Consider the following 25,277-nt stretch of genomic DNA (forward strand, 5'->3'; position numbering starts at 1 on the left):
GTTTAAACTTAACCCTGAGACTCCTTTCCATTAACTCACACACTATTGTGTTTCTGACCTCAATTAAAATCCTGGCCTTCAATTTCCTTTTAAGACTCCAAATTCGCACCCCTCTTCATTACCTTTGCAACACTTAAAAGCACTTCCAAGCAGTCTTGCTCTCCAGAAATTAAATGGCATCAACTATTACTCTCTGTAGCCAGTTATTAACAACATATCTTTGAAATGGCTATTTACCCATGTGACAGTTAAAAAGACTCACAGCACATTAATGCAGGTAATAGACATATATTTCACATTGAAACCTTATACAAAGAAATAAAAGAGGACTCTGCCTATAAGACTGGGAATCAATACACCAAGGTCTACACAGTGCAGTCTGTGCTTGAAACCTTATGAGCTAGTTGCCAGCAATGCACCCTCTAAATCACTCACTTGCATGTACCAGGGGATCTACATAAATTCTGTAACCCACTCACCCCACAATAAGGTTTAACTATTGACATTCTTCACTTTAACATATTTACTTTTAGAGTACAAAGTCCACCTATCTATATAACTTTCAATACCTTTCTTTCTCATGTTAAATGCACCAGCTGCAGTCAGCCATATTTTGTTAGCTAGTTATCTCAGTCCTGCAAAAGACATCTCTTGTCCATTATAAGAAACATCATCACCTATTCTAAGACCTTTTACTTGTTAGTTACAGCACCTCTGGTATGAAAAAATGTTTTGCTAACACCTTTGTATGTTACGGAGAGTTCCTTGTTGACCAGACTTGCACATTCTCAGCCACTGTAGGGGTACCTGGTTGGCCTTGCTTGGTGATAACAATGACTGGCATTTTCCAATCCAGAAATCTCATTTGTCCTGGTTATAGCCTCTAGCACTTGAACCTTCCCCTCAGGTGTTTGTGGGTTGACTGGTTATTTATTGAGTTGGTTAGCAGATAAAAATTTGGGCCTCTTCGGGACTGATAATTGAGAGCCATTTATTATTCCAGTTTATTTGCAAAACTACAGAATATTTGAGGAAAGAAGTTAGATGAGTTTTGAAACATTGTACTTTTTTGAATTGTTTCTTTTTCCAATGGTAGTTAGTGAGTAACACTGGAACAAACTCACTTGATTACTCTGAAAAATAAACATCTCACTCTATCTAGCAGCTTGCAACACCCTCTCCTTATCAGTGTAGTTTAAAAACTGGAAAATTATTTAGTGGAGTAGAGCCCCAGCTGGGGTGGGTGGCTTTAGGGCCCCATGCACCCAATCACAAAATGGGGCTGCTGAACATTTAGCACTGCTGGTAAGTGTTCCATATGATAAGTAGCAATGTCATCTTCCACTGCTTCCTCAGGTAAACGCAATAAGCATAAATTCCTACAGTATATTATATGTTCCATGTCCTTAATCTTATCTTGGAGTACTTCGATAGTCTTCAAATACTGATGCACTTTGCTTGAGCATTCTTGGAACTGTTCTGCTTGGATGTTTAGTGCCAACTCAAAACATGAAGTTTCCATAACATACTTGTTAGCAACATGCTGCTTTGCTTGTAATCACAGCCATTTTGTCCATCCTTCTTACAATTTCCAAAGTGAGGTTCTCAAATTGTTCATTGAAGTTGACAAGATGTGCATTTCCACCGTCTGCTGAATGCTCAAACAACTACTTGCAAACTGACAAATTTTACAACACTGGTTTTTGGCATTCCACCAAACAGACTTTTACCACTCATTTTGAATGGTGTGCCATGAAGACTTCCCAAAACAAAAGAAAATCTGTAGGTATTCTCATGGAGCAAACAAAGAAAGATACTACCCCATTGGCAGCTAGTTTCACCCCCAGTTATAGCAACTTTATTGACTGTATACATCAGAGTCTAAATGGGATTGAAATAAAATAACCAGTGGCCACAGTAATGCATTTCAGCTTTGTTTCACACAAGCAGTAGCCTCAGTAAATTATTTTGACTTGCATCACACATATTCAATCATGCAAAGTCAGAATAATGAGCAAACAACAGCAGGGTTAGTCATTTTCATTATCAGACAGCCCCAGCCATGTTCAGCAATTATAACCATGTTGCTGATTATGACAATCTCAGATGTCTGACTGCAATAAAATAAAAAAATGTTGTCTATCCCATTTTTCTCAATTTTTTCATGGGTTCTGGGTGTCATATCAATATTAGCCAAAGTGACCATCACCTAGATCCAATAGTTACACTGCTGAGTAAAAATAAAATTAAACAATGGATACAGTAATGAATTTCACCTCTACTTCACACAAATGATCAGTTTCTAGCCAGCCACAGTAAAGTAAATAAATATTAGTCCTACAAAGCTGTCCACTACCTATAGTACTGGATTGTCCACTATGACTAATAAAATAAAATGACCTCTCCATATTACTGACTGTAAACTGTAACTGCTGTTTCCACTATGAAAATAAGATATACTATACTTTTTTGAAAATCTGTGGGCTTTCTGCTCATTGCTATCCCACCCCAACTTACACAATGAAACTTTGCTGTCTAGATCATGGGTGGAACAAAGCAGAACGCATAGAAACTGAGTAGTCAGGGCTTGTGTACAGAACTCCCCACACACAGCATTACAGGCATGGCTGTTTTAAAAAGGACATTATGGGGTGGTATTTATTTAGTTACTTATTTTAAGTAAGTATATGGTACTACTACTTTTCATTCTAAATAAATAAATAAATAAATACATACATACATAAATCTAGAAAAGGGCACCCCAGCTGGCTGCCTAGTTCACCTTTTCATAAGGTCAGCTATATTCTTCAGCCTACATTCTGTTTTGATACTATACCCTTTTTGATGAGTTTGATGTCCTTCATATGCACATAAAGCAGTTAGGGTGCTAGAGTCCTTAAGTTCCTAATACTGATTCCAACAGGACACCATAGTATACTTTCTGGAAATGATCCATGTGTTCAGTTATTTTTATTTTAAAGTAAAGAAATGAAGTTCTCATCTTCAGTCTTCTGGTTCAATGTATTATAATTCACCATATTAAAAAAAATGATAGCTTATTCACTTAAATTCACAGATCCACAGCTTCCATTGTGCTAATCTTAAGCATGGGTACAAATTAGCACAAACAAGCTTTTCTATATTTTTTCTACTGATTAGGATGTGATAGTTTCTGGACAGGTGAAATCTCCTCAAGTGAATGAGTTCTTGGCGTGAAACTTTTTTTAACTGAACTAAGTGCCCTTTTGCTGTTATACTACCTGGATATGATGCTGGTTGGGTAGTCACACTCTCAAGCAGATCTTACTTTGTTTATATATGGCATATTATTTCCTTTGGGCAGTAGTGTGGAGGAGATACTGGTACGTACATACGTATGTGTATATGTATGCAGAGATGTATGTATGTAGTGATGTATACTACTGTTTTCAGGTATAATGTGTAGCCTGTTGTTATTTTTAGGTCTGAAACTGTATCAGTCTTGTTAGCCAGCTACTTATTTTCATCTGAAGTGATACATGTCGATGGGTATTGCAGTTACAGTAATAATGTACTCAGCCTCCAACCACGCAATTGTATCTGTGCAATTATTATTATTATTATTATTATTATTATTATTATTATTATTAGACAGTGGTACCTACAATATGATGAGATTTAGGGTAATCTTTCACTTATTTGTTTATCAGGCTTTGTAACAGAGTATAGGTAGTTTCATCAGCTCAAGTTTATATTTTCTGTTTATACATCACTAGCCTTATTTTAAACATAACTAACAGGGAAAACGAAGTGTCACTGTTGTCATCTAGTGAGATTATACTTATATTTTACATGCTCCCATACTGACTCTAATTTGCTTTCCTGGCCTGTTGCACTCTTTTTCCCTCTTATTCATTCCTATCCTTCATCAATTGACTATATCTTGAACATCTCTACTTGTATACTTTCTATTACCCCTATCACTGTCCCTCTGCTAACTATTTTTCCTTGTGCCTGTTATATTCTTGTAAACTACTGCCTACCTTCTTATCTTTCTTTAACAAACTCTCCTTTACATATCTCTAACCTACGTAGCATATGAAACAGTAGTGTTTCAGCTACTCTGCTTAGCTGATAGACTTCCCTCTCCTCTCTGGCTGTTTCCTGTGCTTTCTGCCTCCCGCCCCTATCCTACCCTTCATGCTATTGGTTTTACCTTCTGCTTCCCCTCCCCCCTACACCCTCGAACTCTATATGTAGTGGCTTCCTTGCTAAGGCGCCATCTTTGAATCCCATCTTGAAAACTGCAGGTCTCCCCTGGTTGTCCGCGTGGTGTGCTGCCGGTAAGTGAGCATTTTTACTCAGATACTGACTTATTTTGCTCAGAAGTGAACATTTTTACTTAGATATTGCATTATTTTGAGCGTGTATCTGGCTAAACTGTAGAAAGAGACTTAGGTTGCAGTCGCTGGGATCCGGCGTGCTCCCAACGCTTCTTTTATGAATGTCTCTTACTGATTGTTACTCTGCAAGTAGTCACTAGTGTTTCTAAAGACTAAACCTGTAGAAAGTGTCTTAGGTTGCACTCGCTGGGATCCTGCGTGCTCCTAACGCTTCTTTTATGATTGTATCTCACTGATTTTGGCTCTGCAAGTAGTCGCTAGTGTTTCTAAATCCTAAACCTGTTGAAAGAGTCTTAGGTTGCAGTCGCTAGGATCCTGCGTGCTCCTAACGCTTCTTTTATGATGGTCTCTCTCCAATTTTAGCTCTGCAAGTAGTCGCTAATGTTTCTCAAGTCATACCTTCTGCTTTTACCTAATAGAGTTTTGTAACACCCATTTATTGACCTATTTCTGCTTGTAAGTGAGTATTTTACTTGGTTATTGCCTTATTTTGCTTGCACATTTATCTAAACCTGTGAAAAGAGTCTTAGGTTGCAGTCGTTGGGACCCTGCCTTTTTATGGTGGTCTCTCACTAATTTAAACTCTGAAAGTAAGTGAGTATTTTACTTGGTTATTGCCTTAATTTGCTTGTACATTTGTCTAAACCTGTGAAAAGAGTCTTAGGTTGCAGTCGTTGGGACCCTGCCTATTTATGGTGGTCTCTCACTAATTTAAACTCTGAAAGTAGTTGCTAGTGTTTCTAAAGACATTACTACTGTTTTTTACCTTCAAGTGGTTTCTATCACCTATAATGTATTGTCATGTAGTTACTGAGGTCCTGCCCTTTTGAGTATCTGGACACGCTGTTTTGTGGCTGTTTACTATTGATTTATCAGTAATTAAGTAAAGCATAGCTCTTCTGTGAGGTCCTGCCCTTTTGAGTATCTGGACAGGCTGTTTTGTGGCTTTTACTATTGATTTATCAGTAATTAAGTAAAGCATAGCTCTTCTGTGGCTTTCTGGTCAGCTACTGTATATAATCACTAGGAGGAATTTTGAAGAGCATGTTCACTAAAAACGCTGCTCTTTCTTAAATTACTCTCTGTATGTGGTGACAAGCGTTACATCCTACTATATTTCTCTACTGAATGGTTAAATACTGTATTGTTTCTATACATTGTATGTATATATAAATACCCTTACTTGCATGGTACATGAATGCTTAATCCTTTACTTGTATAGTGAATGAATATACTGTTAACATCTGCATTTAACCTGGTTTAGAACATCTAGATTTCTGTACCTAATTACATTCACTGGATACTTGTTTTATTGCATTATATCAACTGTTGCTAATTATTGAACATTATCTTGGTATACCTGTTATAGTAACTAGAAGATATCTAATTCTCCCTCTCTTTACTGACATACTTCTTAATCTGATATCTCTCTACCCATTCCTCTGCTCAACCTCCTATGCTATTTCTGTTTCCTTTGGTCTTCCTAACCCTATATTTCTTCTGTTTTGTATTCCAGCATTAAAGCCTAGTGCTCCTCATCGGATTGTCCCCTCCCTGCTGACCCATCTCACTTGGTATCACTGAAGCAACATAGCAGGAAAATTGTGTTGGCACCCAAGAAGCACCCCTATTCTCCTCTTGAATGACGGGTTATTGCTGCTTTAAACCTTCCATTACTACCTGTATGTCACTTTGCCTAATTATTTTAGTTTATGTTTTGTCCTATTGTGGAAGCACACACGTGACACCAGCTACGGTTTTCCCCTCAGCTTTCAGACACTTACTCCTAACACCTTTCCTCTGTTACTGCTACTCCCTCCTACCCCTGGTTGTCTACCTTTTCCTCCACTAATATCCCACTTGCCTGCCTGTTTCTGCTCCCATACTGACTCTAATTTGCTTTCCTGGCCTGTTGCACTCTTTTTCCCTCTTATTCATTCCTATCCTTCATCAATTGACTATATCTTGAACATCTCTACTTGTATACTTTCTATTACCCCTATCACTGTCCCTCTGCTAACTATTTTTCCTTGTGCCTGTTATATTCTTGTAAACTACTGCCTACCTTCTTATCTTTCTTTAACAAACTCTCCTTTACATATCTCTAACCTACGTAGCATATGAAACAGTAGTGTTTCAGCTACTCTGCTTAGCTGATAGACTTCCCTCTCCTCTCTGGCTGTTTCCCTGTGCTTTCTGCCTCCCGCCCCTATCCTACCCTTCATGCTATTGGTTTTACCTTCTGCTTCCCCTCCCCCCTACACCCTCGAACTCTATATGTAGTGGCTTCCTTGCTAAGGCGCCATCTTTGAATCCCATCTTGAAAACTGCAGGTCTCCCCTGGTTGTCCGCGTGGTGTGCTGCCGGTAAGTGAGCATTTTTACTCAGATACTGACTTATTTTGCTCAGAAGTGAGCATTTTTACTTAGATATTGCATTATTTTGAGCGTGTATCTGGCTAAACTGTAGAAAGAGACTTAGGTTGCAGTCGCTGGGATCCGGCGTGCTCCCAACGCTTCTTTTATGAATGTCTCTTACTGATTGTTACTCTGCAAGTAGTCGCTAGTGTTTCTAAAGACTAAACCTGTAGAAAGTGTCTTAGGTTGCACTCGCTGGGATCCTGCGTGCTCCTAACGCTTCTTTTATGATTGTATCTCACTGATTTTGGCTCTGCAAGTAGTCGCTAGTGTTTCTAAATCCTAAACCTGTTGAAAGAGTCTTAGGTTGCAGTCGCTAGGATCCTGCGTGCTCCTAACGCTTCTTTTATGATGGTCTCTCTCCAATTTTAGCTCTGCAAGTAGTCGCTAATGTTTCTCAAGTCATACCTTCTGCTTTTACCTAATAGAGTTTTGTAACACCCATTTATTGACCTATTTCTGCTTGTAAGTGAGTATTTTACTTGGTTATTGCCTTATTTTGCTTGTACATTTGTCTAAACCTGTGAAAAGAGTCTTAGGTTGCAGTCGTTGGGACCCTGCCTTTTTATGGTGGTCTCTCACTAATTTAAACTCTGAAAGTAAGTGAGTATTTTACTTGGTTATTGCCTTATTTTGCTTGTACATTTGTCTAAACCTGTGAAAAGAGTCTTAGGTTGCAGTCGTTGGGACCCTGCCTTTTTATGGTGGTCTCTCACTAATTTAAACTCTGAAAGTAGTCGCTAGTGTTTCTAAAGACATTACTACTGTTTTTTACCTTCAAGTGGTTTATATCACCTATAATGTATTGTCATGTAGTTACTGAGGTCCTGCCCTTTTGAGTATCTGGACACGCTGTTTTGTGGCTGTTTACTATTGATTTATCAGTAATTAAGTAAAGCATAGCTCTTCTGTGAGGTCCTGCCCTTTTGAGTATCTGGACACGCTGTTTTGTGGCTTTTACTATTGATTTATCAGTAATTAAGTAAAGCATAGCTCTTCTGTGGCTTTCTGGTCAGCTACTGTATATAATCACTAGGAGGAATTTTGAAGAGCATGTTCACTAAAAATGCTGCTCTTTCTTAAATTACTCTCTGTATGTGGTGACAAGCGTTACATCCTACTATATTTCTCTACTGAATGGTTAAATACTGTATTGTTTCTATACATTGTATGTATATATAAATACCCTTACTTGCATGGTACATGAATGCTTAATCCTTTACTTGTATAGTGAATGACTATACTGTTAACATCTGCATTTAACCTGGTTTAGAACATCTAGATTTCTGTACCTAATTACATTCACTGGATACTTGTTTTATTGCATTATATCAACTGTTGCTAATTATTGAACATTATCTTGGTATACCTGTTATAGTAACTAGCAGATATCTAATTCTCCCTCTCTTTACTGACATACTTCTTAATCTGATATCTCTCTACCCATTCCTCTGCTCAACCTCCTATGCTATTTCTGTTTCCTTTGGTCTTCCTAACCCTATATTTCTTCTGTTTTGTATTCCAGCATTAAAGCCTAGTGCTCCTCATCGGATTGTCCCCTCCCTGCTGACCCATCTCACTTGGTATCACTGAAGCAACATAGCAGGAAAATTGTGTTGGCACCCAAGAAGCACCCCTATTCTCCTCTTGAACGACGGGTTATTGCTGCTTTAAACCTTCCATTACTACCTGTATGTCACTTTGCCTAATTATTTTAGTTTATGTTTTGTCCTATTGTGGAAGCACACACGTGACACCAGCTACGGTTTTCCCCTCAGCTTTCAGACACTTACTCCTAACACCTTTCCTCTGTTACTGCTACTCCCTCCTATCCCTGGTTGTCTACCTTTTCCTCCACTAATATCCCACTTGCCTGCCTGTTTCTGCTCCCATATTGACTCTAATTTGCTTTCCTGGCCTGTTGCACTCTTTTTCCCTCTTATTCATTCCTATCCTTCATCAATTGACTATATCTTGAACATCTCTACTTGTATACTTTCTATTACCCCTATCACTGTCCCTCTGCTAACTATTTTTCCTTGTGCCTGTTATATTCTTGTAAACTACTGCCTACCTTCTTATCTTTCTTTAACAAACTCTCCTTTACATATCTCTAACCTACGTAGCATATGAAACAGTAGTGTTTCAGCTACTCTGCTTAGCTGATAGACTTCCCTCTCCTCTCTGGCTGTTTCTGCCGCTCCCCTCCCTACCCCCTTATCCCACCCACCCCACGTACCCCTAGCTTTATACCTGACTTACCACACCTCCTCCTTCTCTCCACCTATCCTAGCCTCCTACATACCACTCCTCCTCTATATCTTCACCTACCCTAAGCTCCTACCTCACCTGTACCGCCCTCCTGTTAAACCTCCCTCTATTACCTCCTCCTTCTCCCCTCCCCTCCCAATAACTACTCACATACCTTGATATCCACCTGGTTTCTTTTACTCCCCCTATACTCTTAGCCTATATCCAGTTTATTCCTTTCTCTCTCACCTCAATATGTCTACCAAAACTTATAAACCAACATCCAAGACCCCTGTATTAGGAGCTACTTTGGAAAACGTAACACTTCCACCTATTATTTTGCTTGCCCTCACACTACCCTACTTCCTAACCTGTTATGAATCAAATCCCAATTACCACTTTATCTACTCACCCAAACATACAGCCACTGATCTCATAAGCCTAAAACTTACTCATTTAAACATTACGTCTATCCCTAGCTACCTCATTGCCAGATATCACAGACTGTCCCACATTAAAATTCTAAATCTCTTGATTAAGAAACCAAAATATTTACTGTACTCCCCTATCATAGCTTACCTTGAACATAGCCACTCTACCTTGGTTGACGGGGACATCCACCCCAACCCAGGGCCCTTAACCACTCCACCTGGTGTGGCAACCACTGCACTAAACTCTTCCCTACTACTACCAACCTCTAATACAAACACTCTACTCATAGGTCACCTTAATATACGAAGTATCAATAATAAAATCACCCATCTCCACTCCCTTCTACAACACCACTCCTTTGATATTCTTTGTTTAACTGAAACCTGGTTAAAACCCTTTACCAAAGATAATGAAATCTTACCTCCAGGTTATAACATCTTGAGACTTGACCGCAAAACTAAAAAAGGTGGAGGAGTTGCACTCCTATTCAAAACAGAACTTAGTGTAACATTAATACCCTATAATAACCTGGACAATAACAAGACTGAACTTCTTATCTCAAAGCTACAACTAAACCCTAAAAAGTCCATCTATATTATCTGTATATATCTACCCCCTGGAAATAACTCTACTACTATAGAAAATAACCTTAGTTGGCTCTCCTCCTCCTATCCCCAAGAAACCATAATTCTCGGAGACTTTAACCTGGACTGGTTCTCTTTAACTACTAATAACCCAGCTTCACATATTAACCTTCATGACTTTACTCAAATAATAAACACCTCCACTAGGACCAATAAATCTAATAACAAAGAAAGCATTCTAGACTGGATTCTCGTTAATAAACCTCTCATTAAATATCAGTCTGGAGTACTACCTGATGACTTTAGCGATGACAATCTAACCTATATTACTAGACAAAGAAATGCCTCTAACAACACACCTACCTACAGGATCCTACGTAATCTCAAATGTTTTAACCCTATACAATTTAGAACTGAACTAAGTGCTTGCAATTGGAACCAACTAAAGACACTTCCTCTTGAAAATGCTGTACAATACTTTAATACTACATTCCTAACTATTCTAGATAATCATGCCCCATCATGCACTATCCGAATTAAATCTAAACCTGCCCCCTGGTTATCTAAAGATACAAGACAAAAAACGCTACTTAGAAACAAAGCTTGGATAAAATGGCGAGCTAGCAAATCTTCTGCAGACCAACAGACCTTTAGATACCTAAGAAACAGTACTAAAAAAGCTATCTTCTCTGATAAAAGAAGTTATTATAGCAATCTCCAGCAAGCTAATCACAATAACCCTCAAAAATTCTGGTCAACCCTAAACAGGCTTCTACACCCTGGACAGACTACCACTCCATCCCCTACCGGATCTGAAAAGAATTCCTCCCTTGATACTGCCAATACTTTCAACTCTTTCTTTATTGATACTATTAATTCTTTGGCCTCTCACCTCTCTAGTGACTATACTAGTATCCCCGACCCTGCATCCTCCAGACTACCAATCTTTAGGCTACAACCCATCTCCACTGCCTTTATACAAAAATGTATCCACAAACTTAAACCCTGCACCCCCTCGGCTGACCAACTCCCATCTGAATTCCTTCAAAAAGCAGCCTCTGAAATTGCCTATCCCATATCTATTCTCATTAACAGAACCATAAATGAAGAAACCATACCTGACATTTGGAAAATCTCTCACATCATACCCTTGCACAAAGGAGGTAACTCCTATGAACTCTCTAATTATAGGCCCATAGCTCTCTTGTCCCCACTAGCAAAGATCATGGAAAAATGTGTTCATCATCAGTTAATGGACCACTTAATAAAGTACAACATTCTCACTAACTGTCAACATGGATTTAGGCCTTCTCATAGCACAACCACCGCTCTCCTCACGTTTACAGACCATATTAATAAAAATCGTAATAACGGCATCCTGTCTTCAGCTCTCTTTATTGACCTGTCTAAGGCCTTTGATATGGTTAACCACTCCATTCTCTTGAAAATTCTTGAATCTCTCTCCTTAGAATCTAAGGCTATCCACTGGTTTAATTCCTATCTTACAAACAGGAAACAAGCCGTTCTTTGGGATAACAAACTCTCATCCCTTCTCCCTATCTCACTTGGGGTCCCCCAAGGATCTATTCTTGGACCACTTCTTTTCTCCCTCTTTATAAATGACTTACAAGCAGCGATTCCCCAGGCCACTTGTATACAATATGCTGATGACTCCACACTAATTTGCTCTGCTAAATCCATCTCTGAACTACAAATTAATACTCAGGCTGTTTTCTCCAAAGTTGAAACCTGGTTCTCAAAACGATGCCTACTTCTAAATGCTAAAAAAACTAAACTCTTACTCTTTAAGCCCACTACCAGATCCCCTACATTAGACTTTACTATCCTATCTAGCAATGGAACTACTATATCACCTGACCTTACAACCAAACTACTAGGTGTCACAATTGACAACAACCTCACCTTTGATTGTCATATCAATAATACCATTAAATCTGTAAACAGAAAACTCGGCTCTCTCTATAGAATTAAAACTTTCTTAACCTCTTCAGCCAAAGCTACCCTTGCTCACTCTCATCTAATTTCTACTCTTCTCTATGCTTCACCTATTTATACTAACCTCAAGAAAAATATTCTCTCTAAACTATCTACCACGTACAATAATATAGCTAGATTTGTTACTGGTAAACCCTTCAGAACGCACCACTGTCTGAATCTGCAGCAACTTAACTGGCTTGAACTATCAAACATGTTACTTCTTTCCCAACTCACATTTGTTCATAGAGCATTTTACCAACCTTACAACACACCTATACTCTCCAACCTCTTCATCCCCTACTCTAATCTAAACTCCCTCCGTTCATCTAGCAAACTGCTAGTTACCTTAACCAAATCTAAAAACCTAGCAGGTGATTCCCTTTTTTCAAATACCATTGGAAAACACTGGAATCAACTTCCTTCTGAACTTACTTCTATTGCTTCCACTGTTTTGTTTAAACAAAAACTCAGAAGTTACCTTAAAACCCACTGGATGTGTCCCTGCTCTAATCCTGACTAAAATATCTTCCATCTATTAATCTCATTTCTCTCCCTCCTCGTTTGTTCCTTCTGCTTCCTCCCTTACCTTTCTTTTTTCTACCTTTACAGACTGCTCCTCGTCATCCTTCATCTTTATGGCCCTAAAACACTCTCTAACTACCTTATGTCTATTTTTATCTGCTCTCTCTCTATTGCTGCTTCTCTTTCTTTAATCTTATACTTCCTCCTTGGTATTAAAACATGTTAGAATGTTCAACATTGTGTTACTTAGATTCGCTAGAAAGTTAAGTGCTGTTCTTTCTGTTAACTTATTACATTTCCTTTTCCATGTTCTTTCACTTGTTTTTTTCCTGTTTTTAGATATAGGTAATAATGTGTATTATGTCATTTGTCCTCATGATGTATCTCCTTTTGTCTATATGTGGAGCTTTTCTCCCCGGGCCTCTGCTGAAAATGGAAATATATCCAGTTGGACTAGCCCGGTCAACAAATGTAAAATAAAATAAAATAAATGTCAGATGACATAGCTCTCCTCCAATTAAATCAGTCCCTCACATCACTCTAAAAAAAAAACTTCAAGCTGATTTCTTCTCCTTTATATAATGAATTAAAAACAACAACAAACAAAATACTACTTAGTGTATCCAAAACAAAAACACACTTTTTGGTATCACAAAGCCCATTCTCAGCTGTAAATATTTAATTATAACACTACCTTAGAAAACACTTGCACTTTCAAATATCTAGGTTTATGGCTAGACCATTCTCTTGGCTTCACTATCCATTTCAACAAGACCATGAAAATAGTTAACTTGGTACTATTCTGGGCCAACAAACTGTCCCCAGTTCTATCCAAAGCATCCAGATCAGCCAGCAGTGAAGGCATCCTACTCTCTCAACTGGAGCATGAACTACCCATGGTATCATCTGCTTGTAAGTCACATGTAATCAATCACCAATAAAATTACTTTCTACCTTAAGCATAAACACTACTGCAAAGCCCTAGGAAAAACAAAAGGCTCCCAGTCAAGCAAAGACCTGACTTCCTATTAGGTCCACAACTATTCTGACTTAAATATATCCAAATATTCTCCCACTTAGCTGCTAAACTAATATGACAACCCCCCCCCCCCCACACACAACCTTATGGGTCATAACCATTCAACTCCTTTACTATTAGCCCCAAAACACAAGCTTCACTCTGCAGACCACTACTCCTGTACTCTTGGCCAAAACCTCTGGGCATCCATGCCCTCCTATCTCAAAGAAATATTGGCATACTTAGTCTTCTGGACAAAACTTAAAACTCATCTTCGGAAACCTGCTGAATGCCAGTGTTATGCCCCAGGCAACATTACCTAAGCACATCATATTCTTTCACTGTCTCATATATTTCTCATTCTCTTTATCACTCTAATTGTATATCACACTTACCTTAGCATTTGACGCTCTCGTATGTAATGTATATAACTTCCACATACTGGATAAGCCAATTCCATTTTCAATCAACTGTATATTGTAAAGAATTTCTCATACTTGGTACTTAATTATATTTACATTATTGTTGCATTACTCTGACCTTGTTGTACACATTGCATTGCACTGACACCCTGTTTGTATTATATACTTTAATTTTATTAGTGCACTTTTTCCAGGCTAATACTGAAATTGGTCATCTGTGATCAGTGCTCTACCCCAGTTAATTAGTGCAAATAAATAAATATATAAATAAATGTATACTCAACCCAGTGAACAGTCTTCTATAATCTTACAGCCAGGCAGTACCTAATCTTTCAGAGAACATGTTAGCTGTTTGCATATTTATAGAAGTGTAGGTGTAAGATAAAACTATTGGCTAATTTATTCAGTAATGTTTTCTTCTTTCTTTCTAATACTTGCTCTCCTAACTGAATTTTTGTTGTCAATTTTATTGTTGCCAAACATTTTATCCTAGCCATGTCTCCTTGTTTTCCTGTTATTGATACTGCCTGACAACATGGAAGTTTATTCTTACTCCTCTGGGATGGTGGTGAGCTGAATATGAGTTGCCAATAGTTCTATAACTCTGAACTGTCAGATATGTATCCTTGATGTTAATACCCTCTCTGATATCATTTACAGTCTGTGTGTTGTAGACAGGAGTGCCAACGCTGGTAATTGCGGAGTGTGAGATACATATTAGACTCCTTTCAAAAGGATCATAGGATCGGTATTTTAAGTAAGCAACAATACAGAAAACAAAATGATATGTTTCATCAAAGAATCACTATGTATAAAAAATTTAATTAAAACGTCCTAACAAAAAGTTGGAAATCAAAATGACAGTTTAAAATAGCTAAAAAATGTTTGGTGAGGTGTTGCACCTCAGAAACGTGGCATAATTGCTTATCAGTTTCATGGTTTTACCAATATGGGAAAAAATACAACATAAAAGCCAGTCAAACTCTACCTCTTTGGTTATAAAACTATGGCACACAGTGGTGATGAATCCTGGAAGTTACAGTAAGGCCAGAAATGTGTTAAAAGAGATAGCACAATCTCTTAAGAAAAGAAAAGAAATGGGAAATGCTGCATTGAAAATGAAGCCAATGAGAAAAAAAAATTACTGAAGATCCCATCTGAAAACATAGAATATATGTCAAGATGATGCAATGACATTTTATATAATTCTTTATCATGTATTAAGAAAATTGCACAAAAAGTCACACACTTGAAGCTTCATCTTAAACAGCTAAAACATTTATAGCAAATATGATGAGAGTTCACTAGCACTGACAAATCGATGCAAATACTGCACAGTCTGAGATATTATTTCTTGGAATGTTCTCTTTTCTTTGAGGTATAGCAATCTTGAAGTTAATATATATGCTTGGGGGGGCAGGGGGGCTTGCCCCCCTCCAAAATAGAAGTTTTAAGGGGGCAAGTGATTTTATCCATGTTTTCATTCCTTTTTTGAGCTTTTCAGCACGCAGCATTTCTAGTGCCACCATTTCAATAGAAAGCTGCAAAGGGTTGCACACCACTATTTATTTACCAGGAAAGTCTGACTTGGAACAAAGCCAATTTTCAGCAGAGGGCTGGGAAGAAAGGCTCCAGATGCATGTCTTTCTAATGTGGGAGGAAACCTGAGCACCCATTGGAAACCCACACAAATGCAGGGAGAACATGCAGACTCTGCACAGAAGGCACCCCAGATGAGAATTGAACCAGAGAACCTCTTGCTGTGAGGAGACAGCGCTACCACGGCACCACTGTGCTATCATCTAAGCTTTCAAAACAAGTTGAACAACACAAGCATGCAAATCTCTCTCTTATCATGAAAGACACTCAAAGTCAAACTACAACTATTGGTCATTACATAAAAAACTGCAGTACATGTCATGTCTGAAACATTCACTCATTGAAGTACAAGGCTTGTTTTTTCCACTTCATGCAAAACATGGGGAAAAAGTACAGGATAGTGGACTCCTAAAAAGAAAAGAGTACAAACATAAGTCCTGAATATGCATCAGAAGGCTGACAGAGTCAATCTTTCACACAGGAAAAACAGTTCTCAGCAGTATTCTGATACTACCATGGTGGCATGCCAAAATTTATACAGGAATTATTTCCATGGCTTGGCAAAAATTGCTTTATAACATGTACTGCAAAAAGTTGCTATACATACTGTGAACTGAATTAAATACTCACACCAATTTCTACCATCCCTACATTTATTAAATAAGCTGATATAGCATGGGGAGACACAGAGTCAAAATTCTATCGAGGGGAGCTATCTTCATCCAAAATATTTATTAAAATACAAATATGTATCTATACAAGACATTGTAGTGCACCCAAAAGGAGCAAAATAAAACTGATGTTTTTGGAAGTGAATGTGATGTATGAAAGAACAATATATAACCATTGTAAAAGTAGAAGTGAATTCACCAAACCATAAATTCAAGTTTAAGGTTATAGACCAGATTAGTGAAAATGTACAAGAAGGACCAGCGTCACTACTTTTAGAGCAACTTGAGTTGTTATGGCAACTTCGATTAAATGCTAATCAGTTCCCAGGAATAAATGAAACATGCACTGTTCTCCCATACTTAAAACTAAAAAGTATGTGGAGATAATGTACCTAAATTAAGTGATGAGTTCAAGGGTTAGTCCCACACCTAAAACATTTATTTATTTACAATGGTTATATATTAACCATGGTTTTATATTAACATGCTTTATATTTTTTATTTTTAATACACCAGGTATAAATAAATTTACTGTTGACTGAGCAGTGAAGGATGAAGGTTTTTATTTAGGGGGAGAATGTATTATATTGTTCTTGAGTCAGGGTTTTTAACTCTGTATTTTTAATTATGGTAGAACTTTTATCAAGTGATGTGTTAATTGAACATTGTTAAGAGGTTTAATTGAGACTTTGGTCACATGACTGGATTGCTGAAACATTTAAGAGTGTTTATGAAGTTGATTCTTTTATCTGATGAAGTCCAGCCACTGTGCTGGACGAAAAGCACTTAATAAATAGAGTTTGTGGTGTTCTTACATTGGTTGCTTTTTATGTTTATATGTTGCAAGTCTGTTTATTACAGTAAATGACTCCTGGTATATTTCTATATTTAAGGAGATCATACAGTTTGCATAATACAGACCTCTGCAGTTACAATTTTTTTTGTATCCCTGCAGGTGAAGTCCAGTGGCTCCTCTACATGTTCCCAGTCAGCCCATTCATTCTACAGTAGGATTTGAGGAATCATGGGCAGGCTAGTGCCCTCTGGCCCACTGAGAGAACTACCCTTCCCTAGGTGCTCATCTGCCTAACTGCACTGACTAAAGGACTGATCTGGAATGAATTGCCTCCAGGCTTCTTTCTTTGACCAAACATAACCTGTTGGAAAATTCTCTAGCAAGCAACTATGCTCCCTAGCGGCTGGACAAGAATACCTTTGCTTCACCATGAAAGCTAACATGGCACTGGTAACTAGAACTATGCAAAAAAAAAGGGTTCCGTAGTGATACTTCTAATGTGAGATGTGACTATCCCCCATGGCCCTTACTGGTACCTGTAGGATTTTTAGCTTTACTTTCTGTTTTGGTAAACTGCATAAATGACAGCAATGGGAGGCTGTTGACATGGGGCCTACACCTTTAAAGTTTATGAGCTATGTACATACCTCTCAACTGTACAGATTTTTCACAGAATGTCTAGATTTTTGTCTCATATTTTTGGTATGTTCCTCCTAAAATCTGTACCTTTCTGGCAAACAGCTGAAGATTGAAGTCATTAAATAATGACAAATATTTGAGTTTAAGACTCCACATCCTTTAGAAAAATCATGCTAATGCAAAACCTATAATTCTCTCAACTTTCTAAGTTTGTAAGTGCAATATTTAAAATCTGCCCTATTTGTCCCCCCATCATTTTAGCTTTGTCCAGATTTTTTGCTCTAAGAGGTTGAGAGGTATGGCTATGTAAATGATTTCCATGTTATGTAGTACACACATACACCAAAATGTTGAGATGTACCATAGACCTAAAGGAAGTTAGACCACATCTTTTGTCTCTGTGTTATTTATTAATTCTCCTGACATATCATGGTATCAAAGAATGGTGAAATGTCTGTCAGAACTGAAGAAATATAGGTTCATAGGTTCATAGGTTCATAGGTTCATACTAGGCTTATAGCTGAAAAACTGATGGAATATGTTTGCTTAGAAGACTTTCTGTTTTTGGTACTACAGACCACACCAAGGAATTATTGTGCTTCAAGGAAATTTGGCAGAAATTTGTCAGAAAACTGGAAGATTTGGATCCAGATTTTTTTTTCTTATGTGAGGTTAGTTTGTTACCTGAAAAAGTCAGTTGTGCTGCATTTCTACATATTTCTGGGAAAGAAGCCAATAAGGTATTTTCATCTTACTTTTCTTGAAGAGCAGAAAGGTAAAATAATAACACTTAGAGATAAATACATTAATTACTGTAAGATAGAAAGATGTCACTTGCTAAACATTTGTACTTAATAAGAGCGCATGGGTACTACAGAGACTATAAATAATAATGTTACTTAGCTGAAGAATAGAGCTAAAGACTACATTTTTGGAAACTTGTATGATTATCTAGTAAGAGAGAGAAAGAATAATTTGTGACATAAAAATGATAAAACAAGGGAAACTTATTAGGAGAAACAGACACAATTTTGTCAAAAGATGTGGCTGTGCACAAAGGGAGTGAAATTACCCATGAATACTTAAAAGAATTAAAAGATGAAAATGAGGTAAGTAAGATAAAATGTGAGGCAAATAATAAAGCAAAAATGAGAAGTAGACTCAAGATGTGATATAAAAGAAGTTAAGAAAACAAGAGCCATGTGTGAATGTAAGATGAATGTAAGAGAACACAATGTGGTTTTAATTCAAGCTTGCAGTAGGTATAATTGTAAGCATGAGAATTAGCTGCCCTTCTATTTGTCCACTGGTTCTACTGAATATTCTTATGCTCCTCTGGACTATCTCTGACCCATGTCCAGGGGCATTATGTCGACTGAGGCACCTGAGGCAATGTCATACTGCTTCTGGGGAGTGTTTGTCTTATTTCCCCCACTCTCTCCTCACATTAATAGTGAACCGTGGGTGGAATGTGCACCGAGCATTAATGTTGCCTGGCCTCTCAGTTCTGCAGTAGTCTTGATGTCAACAGCATTCCCATTTAGGCAGCACTATGCACTGCTGTCTCTCTGGTCTCCACAAGGGAAAGCAACATGTCAGTGTGCCTTGTGTGTGTACTTCTCCTTTCCTCACAGGATGCGTACACCTGTCCTCCTTATGTACACTATCAAGCACCCAAGCAGATAACTGAACTTGAGTTGCCTATGCTGTAGTCAGGGCCTTATCCCTCTACACCACTGGTGCAATTGCACGTGGTGATAGCATAAGAAATATATAGATAAACATAGTAATGCCTGTTTATGGAGGATGTAAATGCAATGGAAAACCATTAGAATAAGAGAGTAATACAGGAACAATCTACCCATAAAGAACAGCATAATTTAGTGGAAGGGTGTCAGATGGGTACCAGGAGTAACCATGTCAGTTGAGGGTGATTGACTTAAGAAAGGCTTCATATGGGCCCTATGGGAAGTATGTCATTTAATTGCTTCTCAATCAGGTTCATGAATGTTAAGGGATGTCAAAGGATGCATAGTCATTGTTCTTCTGAAAAAAGCAAGAAGGGTTATTTTGTCAGCAGGGGTATAACAGACCAACACTGGTGACATTGGGGAAGGATATACAGATTATAGTAATGACAAGTGGTGTTAGAAAATGGCTTTATGTATAATGCTGAGTGGTCTACCAAGGAAATGAGTTACATTTTGTTTATTGACACTTCACTTCGTTTAGTGGATGCTTCAGATCTATGTACAGAAGGGGGAGTGCATTTGTAAGCGGAGAGTGCAAGACTTATATGAAGGGAGAAAGCTACTACATGAGAAAGGGTACAAGCATTAAATGACAATGCAATTGTGGAGAACGCTGAGGTAGGACTAAATGGAGAATATTGTTTGTGAGTGCCTTTTATAGCATTAGCTCTTGGTATACTGATTTTTTTATATATATTTTTCATTTAAAAATGTAAATTTTAAAATCAAGATGCCTGTATTTCATCCTAGACAGTAAAGGATGCAGTGGTATGGCATTCCTGTCTGCATGCCAGCATGACCCTTCACTGACATTAATTATCCAGGTTCATATCATGCACAATGTTTGCCACTAGCATTGATAATATAATTTCCCATTCTGAACAGTGTTACAGTTTACTACTGCTTCCATGTCACTGCAAAACATGAGTGCAAAATTATTGGATTCCATTTATTGTCATTGTACCTAAAAATAAAAAATATATATATTAAAGATTATCTTACCTTAATAATTTTGACATGTCCTTCATTTGTGTTTGGATCAGTTTCTATCTCAAAATGATTATCATCATCCCCTTCTTTGATCTTGTACAATATAGCTGAACTACCAGTTCCTGGCTCGTCGGCATCTGTGGCTTGAATCACTAATACTGCTTTTCCCACAAGATAATCTTCTGGAATGCTATCATTATACTGTAAAGTAAACAGGAGTAGTTATATATAACAATATTTAATTTGACTTGGACATTTTTACAACTATAAGACCAAAGTATACAGTGTAGAAAATGAATACCCTGGCAAATAGCCATATTTGTTTATTCTATCTTTGCTGAATTCTGTATGCCCAGCATCAGCCTCTATTCTTTCTTCCCTCCACGTGTTAATCATTTTCAGCAGTTTCAGGGATGTCTAACCACATTTATTCTACCAAGAAGTATTTTTTCTTTGTTTCCATTGTGTCCTGTTGGTATGAAGTAATAATCAATGCAACATGTATACAACCATACCTTCTCTTTATATGATACCTAAGATACTAATCTGCTCAAGCAGTTAATGTAGAAGACCCACTCTGGGTTCAACCAAAGGTTCAGCATATTAAGCACAGATAATAGGAATCTCCTGTCTCCCAGGTAGAAACAGAGCAGTTCTAGCACCCATCACTTCATCAATCAGTCAACTCTACAACATTTTGGGCTTATTTCCGAACCTATAATATTTGAGGCACAAACAGATTTCATACTCTATTACCAAAAGGTTGAGTTGTAAGCATTAGTCTACAAGACACCCAAGAGAAATATTGAGTACTTATAATGTTTTCATGACATGTAAATAATACAGAGGGACATAATATGTGGTGTAGACTCCTTGAGGCTAGAGGGAAATTTTAAATAGTCTTTTTTTGGGGCTATGCTTAAAATGGTCTACAGACTGATTGTCTAGTGTTTACCTACAATCATATGAATGTACAGAGTTATATATTATAACTAAACTTCTAGACTGAAGGTAGCAAATAGCATGCAAACTGCTATAGATGGCTCATTAGCATTAAAGTTATATGCCCATATATGATATCCATTTTTTTAAATTGTCAACAAGTGAAGTTGTACTGCAGGAAGAATGCCCCAAAAGGAATAACAGATGTGCTTTGTAAGTAATCCTGTTAAATATTCCAGATATGGAAAATCATTAAAAGTCAGACAGCTACATAGATGGCTGCAGAGTTAGAAATGATTTGAAGGACTGAAAAGTCTCATTTATTGAAATCACCACTGACTATGGAAAACATGTATTTTGATGTAAACAGCCCATATCATGCTTAGTAAAATGGAATCCTGGACCAGACTGCCCATCTTTTTGATAAATAAATAAATAAATACATTCATACATACCTATATAAGGGGGTTAATGCAACACTATTTACCTGGGCACCTTTCTTTTGGGACATCTGTTGCTATACTGCTGATACACAGCTACATTTCTACACCTTTCCATTATTCTCATGTACAGCAAAAGATATTACATAGGAACGTACAAGAAGTATCACTCTTAGAAGACCATAGAAACAAGAACAGATAATCAAAAATACTTAGAAAGATAGAAGTGGTAAAAGCAATGCACATTATCTAATCTATCATATACTAATGCCAATAATAAACTAAAAATATCAGCGCAGGCTGAATAACTTAGAAGATATGGAGATAAATGTAAAGGAAAATACAAAATGAACAATTCATTGATGACCCAAAAGGGTTTTATAGAAAACTGGAAAAAAAAGGAATAAAAATAGAAATGCCAAAAAAAAAAAAAAAGAAGAAGAACTAGGCACATTTTGGAGAAATATTTATGACAATCCTATTGACCATAGCAAAGATGCTGAATTGATAGAAGAGTTAAAAGAAAGAATAGAGAGTTTTAATGTACAGGATATGAAATGGGATGAAGTCGCAGGCAAAGAAATTGAGACAAAATTAAGAAAAGCTCCTAAATGGAAAACCCTATTTCTAGATGCAGTACTTAATTTCTCGATAAAAGTATTAACATCTTTATACAAAGATTTAGCTTGGAGCAAGAATTATTTATATGTGCATCCCAACAGACAACACCCTGGTTAACAACAGGAAATATGATATTCCTCCTTAAAAGTGAATCTGTAAGCTATCCAAAGAACTGTAGACCAATAAATTGTCTTCCGATAATATATACATTTTATAATGGAATTGGTGAAGACGGTATAGTCATTTAGAAAAAAAAATCAGTTATGGCAAAAGAATAAAAGGGTAACAAATGAAATTCATATATAGGACAAAGGATAATTTTTTCCTAAATAAAGCCATAATGGAGAATTGTAAAAATGGGAAGAATTTAAGATAAATTACATAAAAACATTTGATAGCATCCCACATTCATGGATAAAGGAATGCTTACAGATTAAGATTAAGATACCCCCAAATGGATTAATTACATTACAATGACCACAAAGCAGTGACAAACAACTTTGCAGCTGAGCCATGACAAAGGGCAAATAATTATCCCAGGGATAAAATGCAGAGGGGGATATTCCAGGATGATTATTTGTCACTGCTGTTTTGTTTTGCCCTTAACTCATTGAGACATTTAATTAACAAATTAAGTTGTGGTTATAATTTGGCCCACAGAAAGCAATCTTATTTAAAGATTTCTCATCACTTTTTGTGGATGAATTTAAAATGAGGAGCTGAAAGTACAACTACATAAAACTTTCCTTGATTGATACAAGACTGATATTTGGGCTTGATAAATGTGCAAATGCTACATATAAAATGGCACCAAGAAAATATCAACCTGGGAAAGAGATGTCATATAAAGGAACTTCAGCAGGAGCGAGTGTATATATATTTGGAATAGATGAAGGACTGACAATAAAACATGAATTAATGAGAATAAAGTTCAGTAAGAAACACTTCAGAAGATTGAAACTAATATTGAAAACTGCATTGACATCTAGGAATAATGTCCAGGTTATAAATCAGTTTGATATTCTTGTTCTAACTTACAATTTTGGGGTAACTGACTGTCCCCAAAAAAGTACTGGATCAATTAGACAAAACATGAAAATGCCAAATAACATTGAAAAATCAGTGAATACTAATATTATATATTCCTTACTAAGAAAGATGTACAGGCCTCCTCAAAACTGATTACATGCATAAATCTGCAATTGTGGGACTGCATACATACCTGCTGACCTCAGCAGATTCAAACATAATGAAAGTCTGAAAACATAAGGAGGAGAAGTAGTCTAAGATGACATCTTTGCTTAGTTTAGCAGAAACATGTTAGTATCAAGGTGGAATGGAAATCAAACCAAAAGTAGGAAAAAACAGACTGCAAATTAATGTGCCAAAAGAAAAAAACAGAAGAAAGAATATAAGGAAAAGGATTAGATGAGAAGGAAAGAAAATTGGAAATACTATAAATATAGTGGCAAGTACAGAGGTCTCCTAGAATAACCTCATGTTGACCAAGATTTGATGCAGGGATGGTTAAGGAATGGGGAACTGAAACCAAAAGATGAAAGGCTAATAGTAGATACCCAGGATAGTAAACTACTTACATGTTGGTTTGCAAAATCCATTGAAAAGATGGAAGAAACTGACAAATTCAGGTTCTGTAAAAAAGAACTGAAAACAGTTTCACATTTTTTGTTGCTGGGTGTGTTACACTCATGTCAGAGGGCCTACATACTGGAAGGCATAATAATATGACAAGACTGCTGCACTGGGGATTGTACAAACACTACAGTGTATAAGTAGCTATGAAGAATTGAAACACTACAAAGTATTATTGACAACAATGAGGTTTGTATCACATGGGATCACCCATCACTAACAGTTCCAAAAATAAATGCCAGAAAACCAGATCTAATAGTCCATAAAGAAGACAAATGCAGCATTGATCACTGAAATTGCTACACCCAGAGATTGCAGTGTCTTATGTACAGAGAGACACAAATTCAAAAAACAACATTATTTGCAGGCAGAATTGAGAGAAATGTGGAAGAAGCATACCCAGACAGTTCTGGTAGGAGTAATGGGTCTAATAAAAATAATTTACAGTTGTACTTAGACATGCTACCAATTCATGTAATCCCACATGAATTAGAGAACAAGGGAATTTTAGGAACAGTGTGTGTGTGTGCTGAGAAGAGTACTCTTGGTTAACATCAGACTGAAATAATGCTAATTTCATGAACTCTAATCATACCCTGGTTTAGGAATGGCATCCAGTCTCATGATGGTATTAGATACCCAAAATGTTTGGAGAAATTAAACTAATAGAGAACATACAAATAATAATTCTAGACAAGAAATCATAGGGACCATAAGATGCCCAACTATATACATCTTTTAAGTAAAAAAAAATAAAACTTTGCGCCATCCTTGTCAAACACTTAATACTGCTTGCCTCTCAGACTGAATTGGGTCTTACATGATACTCCTGCTGTAAATTTGTGTATACCATAAAGTGTTGGCTTCAACTAGCACATGAATCTAGACTCTCTGGATCAATGTTCCAGCTAGTCTACCAATAAACAACATCTTTCTTCTGCTGATACTAGCTGCAGGCTGTGAGTGTTTCAGTTGACTTCAGTATTCTTACTTATTTCAGATTTCAAATCCAGTTGTCTTTTTAATTTCTAGAAGAATACTTCCATACTGGTGCACGTGCAACTAGTTACTTAAAATATAAAAAAATATTTTCTTGTTTATCATTCCCCTCCCAGACCATGCCTTGTTTTTTTAGCTTTCTTAGATGTAC

At 37.0% G+C, this 25,277-nt stretch overlaps 1 protein-coding gene across 1 annotated transcript in view; it reads right to left on the reverse strand.

Moving 5' to 3' along the window:
• Nucleotides 1–25,277, reverse strand: part of CDH17 (cadherin 17) — a 776,088-nt gene that overhangs the window by 158,696 nt on the left and 592,115 nt on the right. Inside the window, exon 13 of the mRNA XM_044067353.1 lies at nucleotides 20,484–20,672. Coding sequence (XP_043923288.1) covers nucleotides 20,484–20,672 — 189 coding nt within the window. The remainder of the gene's footprint in view (nucleotides 1–20,483; nucleotides 20,673–25,277) is intronic.

Source organism: Protopterus annectens, chromosome 3.part1, assembly GCF_019279795.1.
Source record: "Protopterus annectens isolate FY-2018-M chromosome 3.part1, PAN1.0, whole genome shotgun sequence".
NCBI classification, from domain to species: Eukaryota; Metazoa; Chordata; order Ceratodontiformes; family Protopteridae; genus Protopterus; species Protopterus annectens.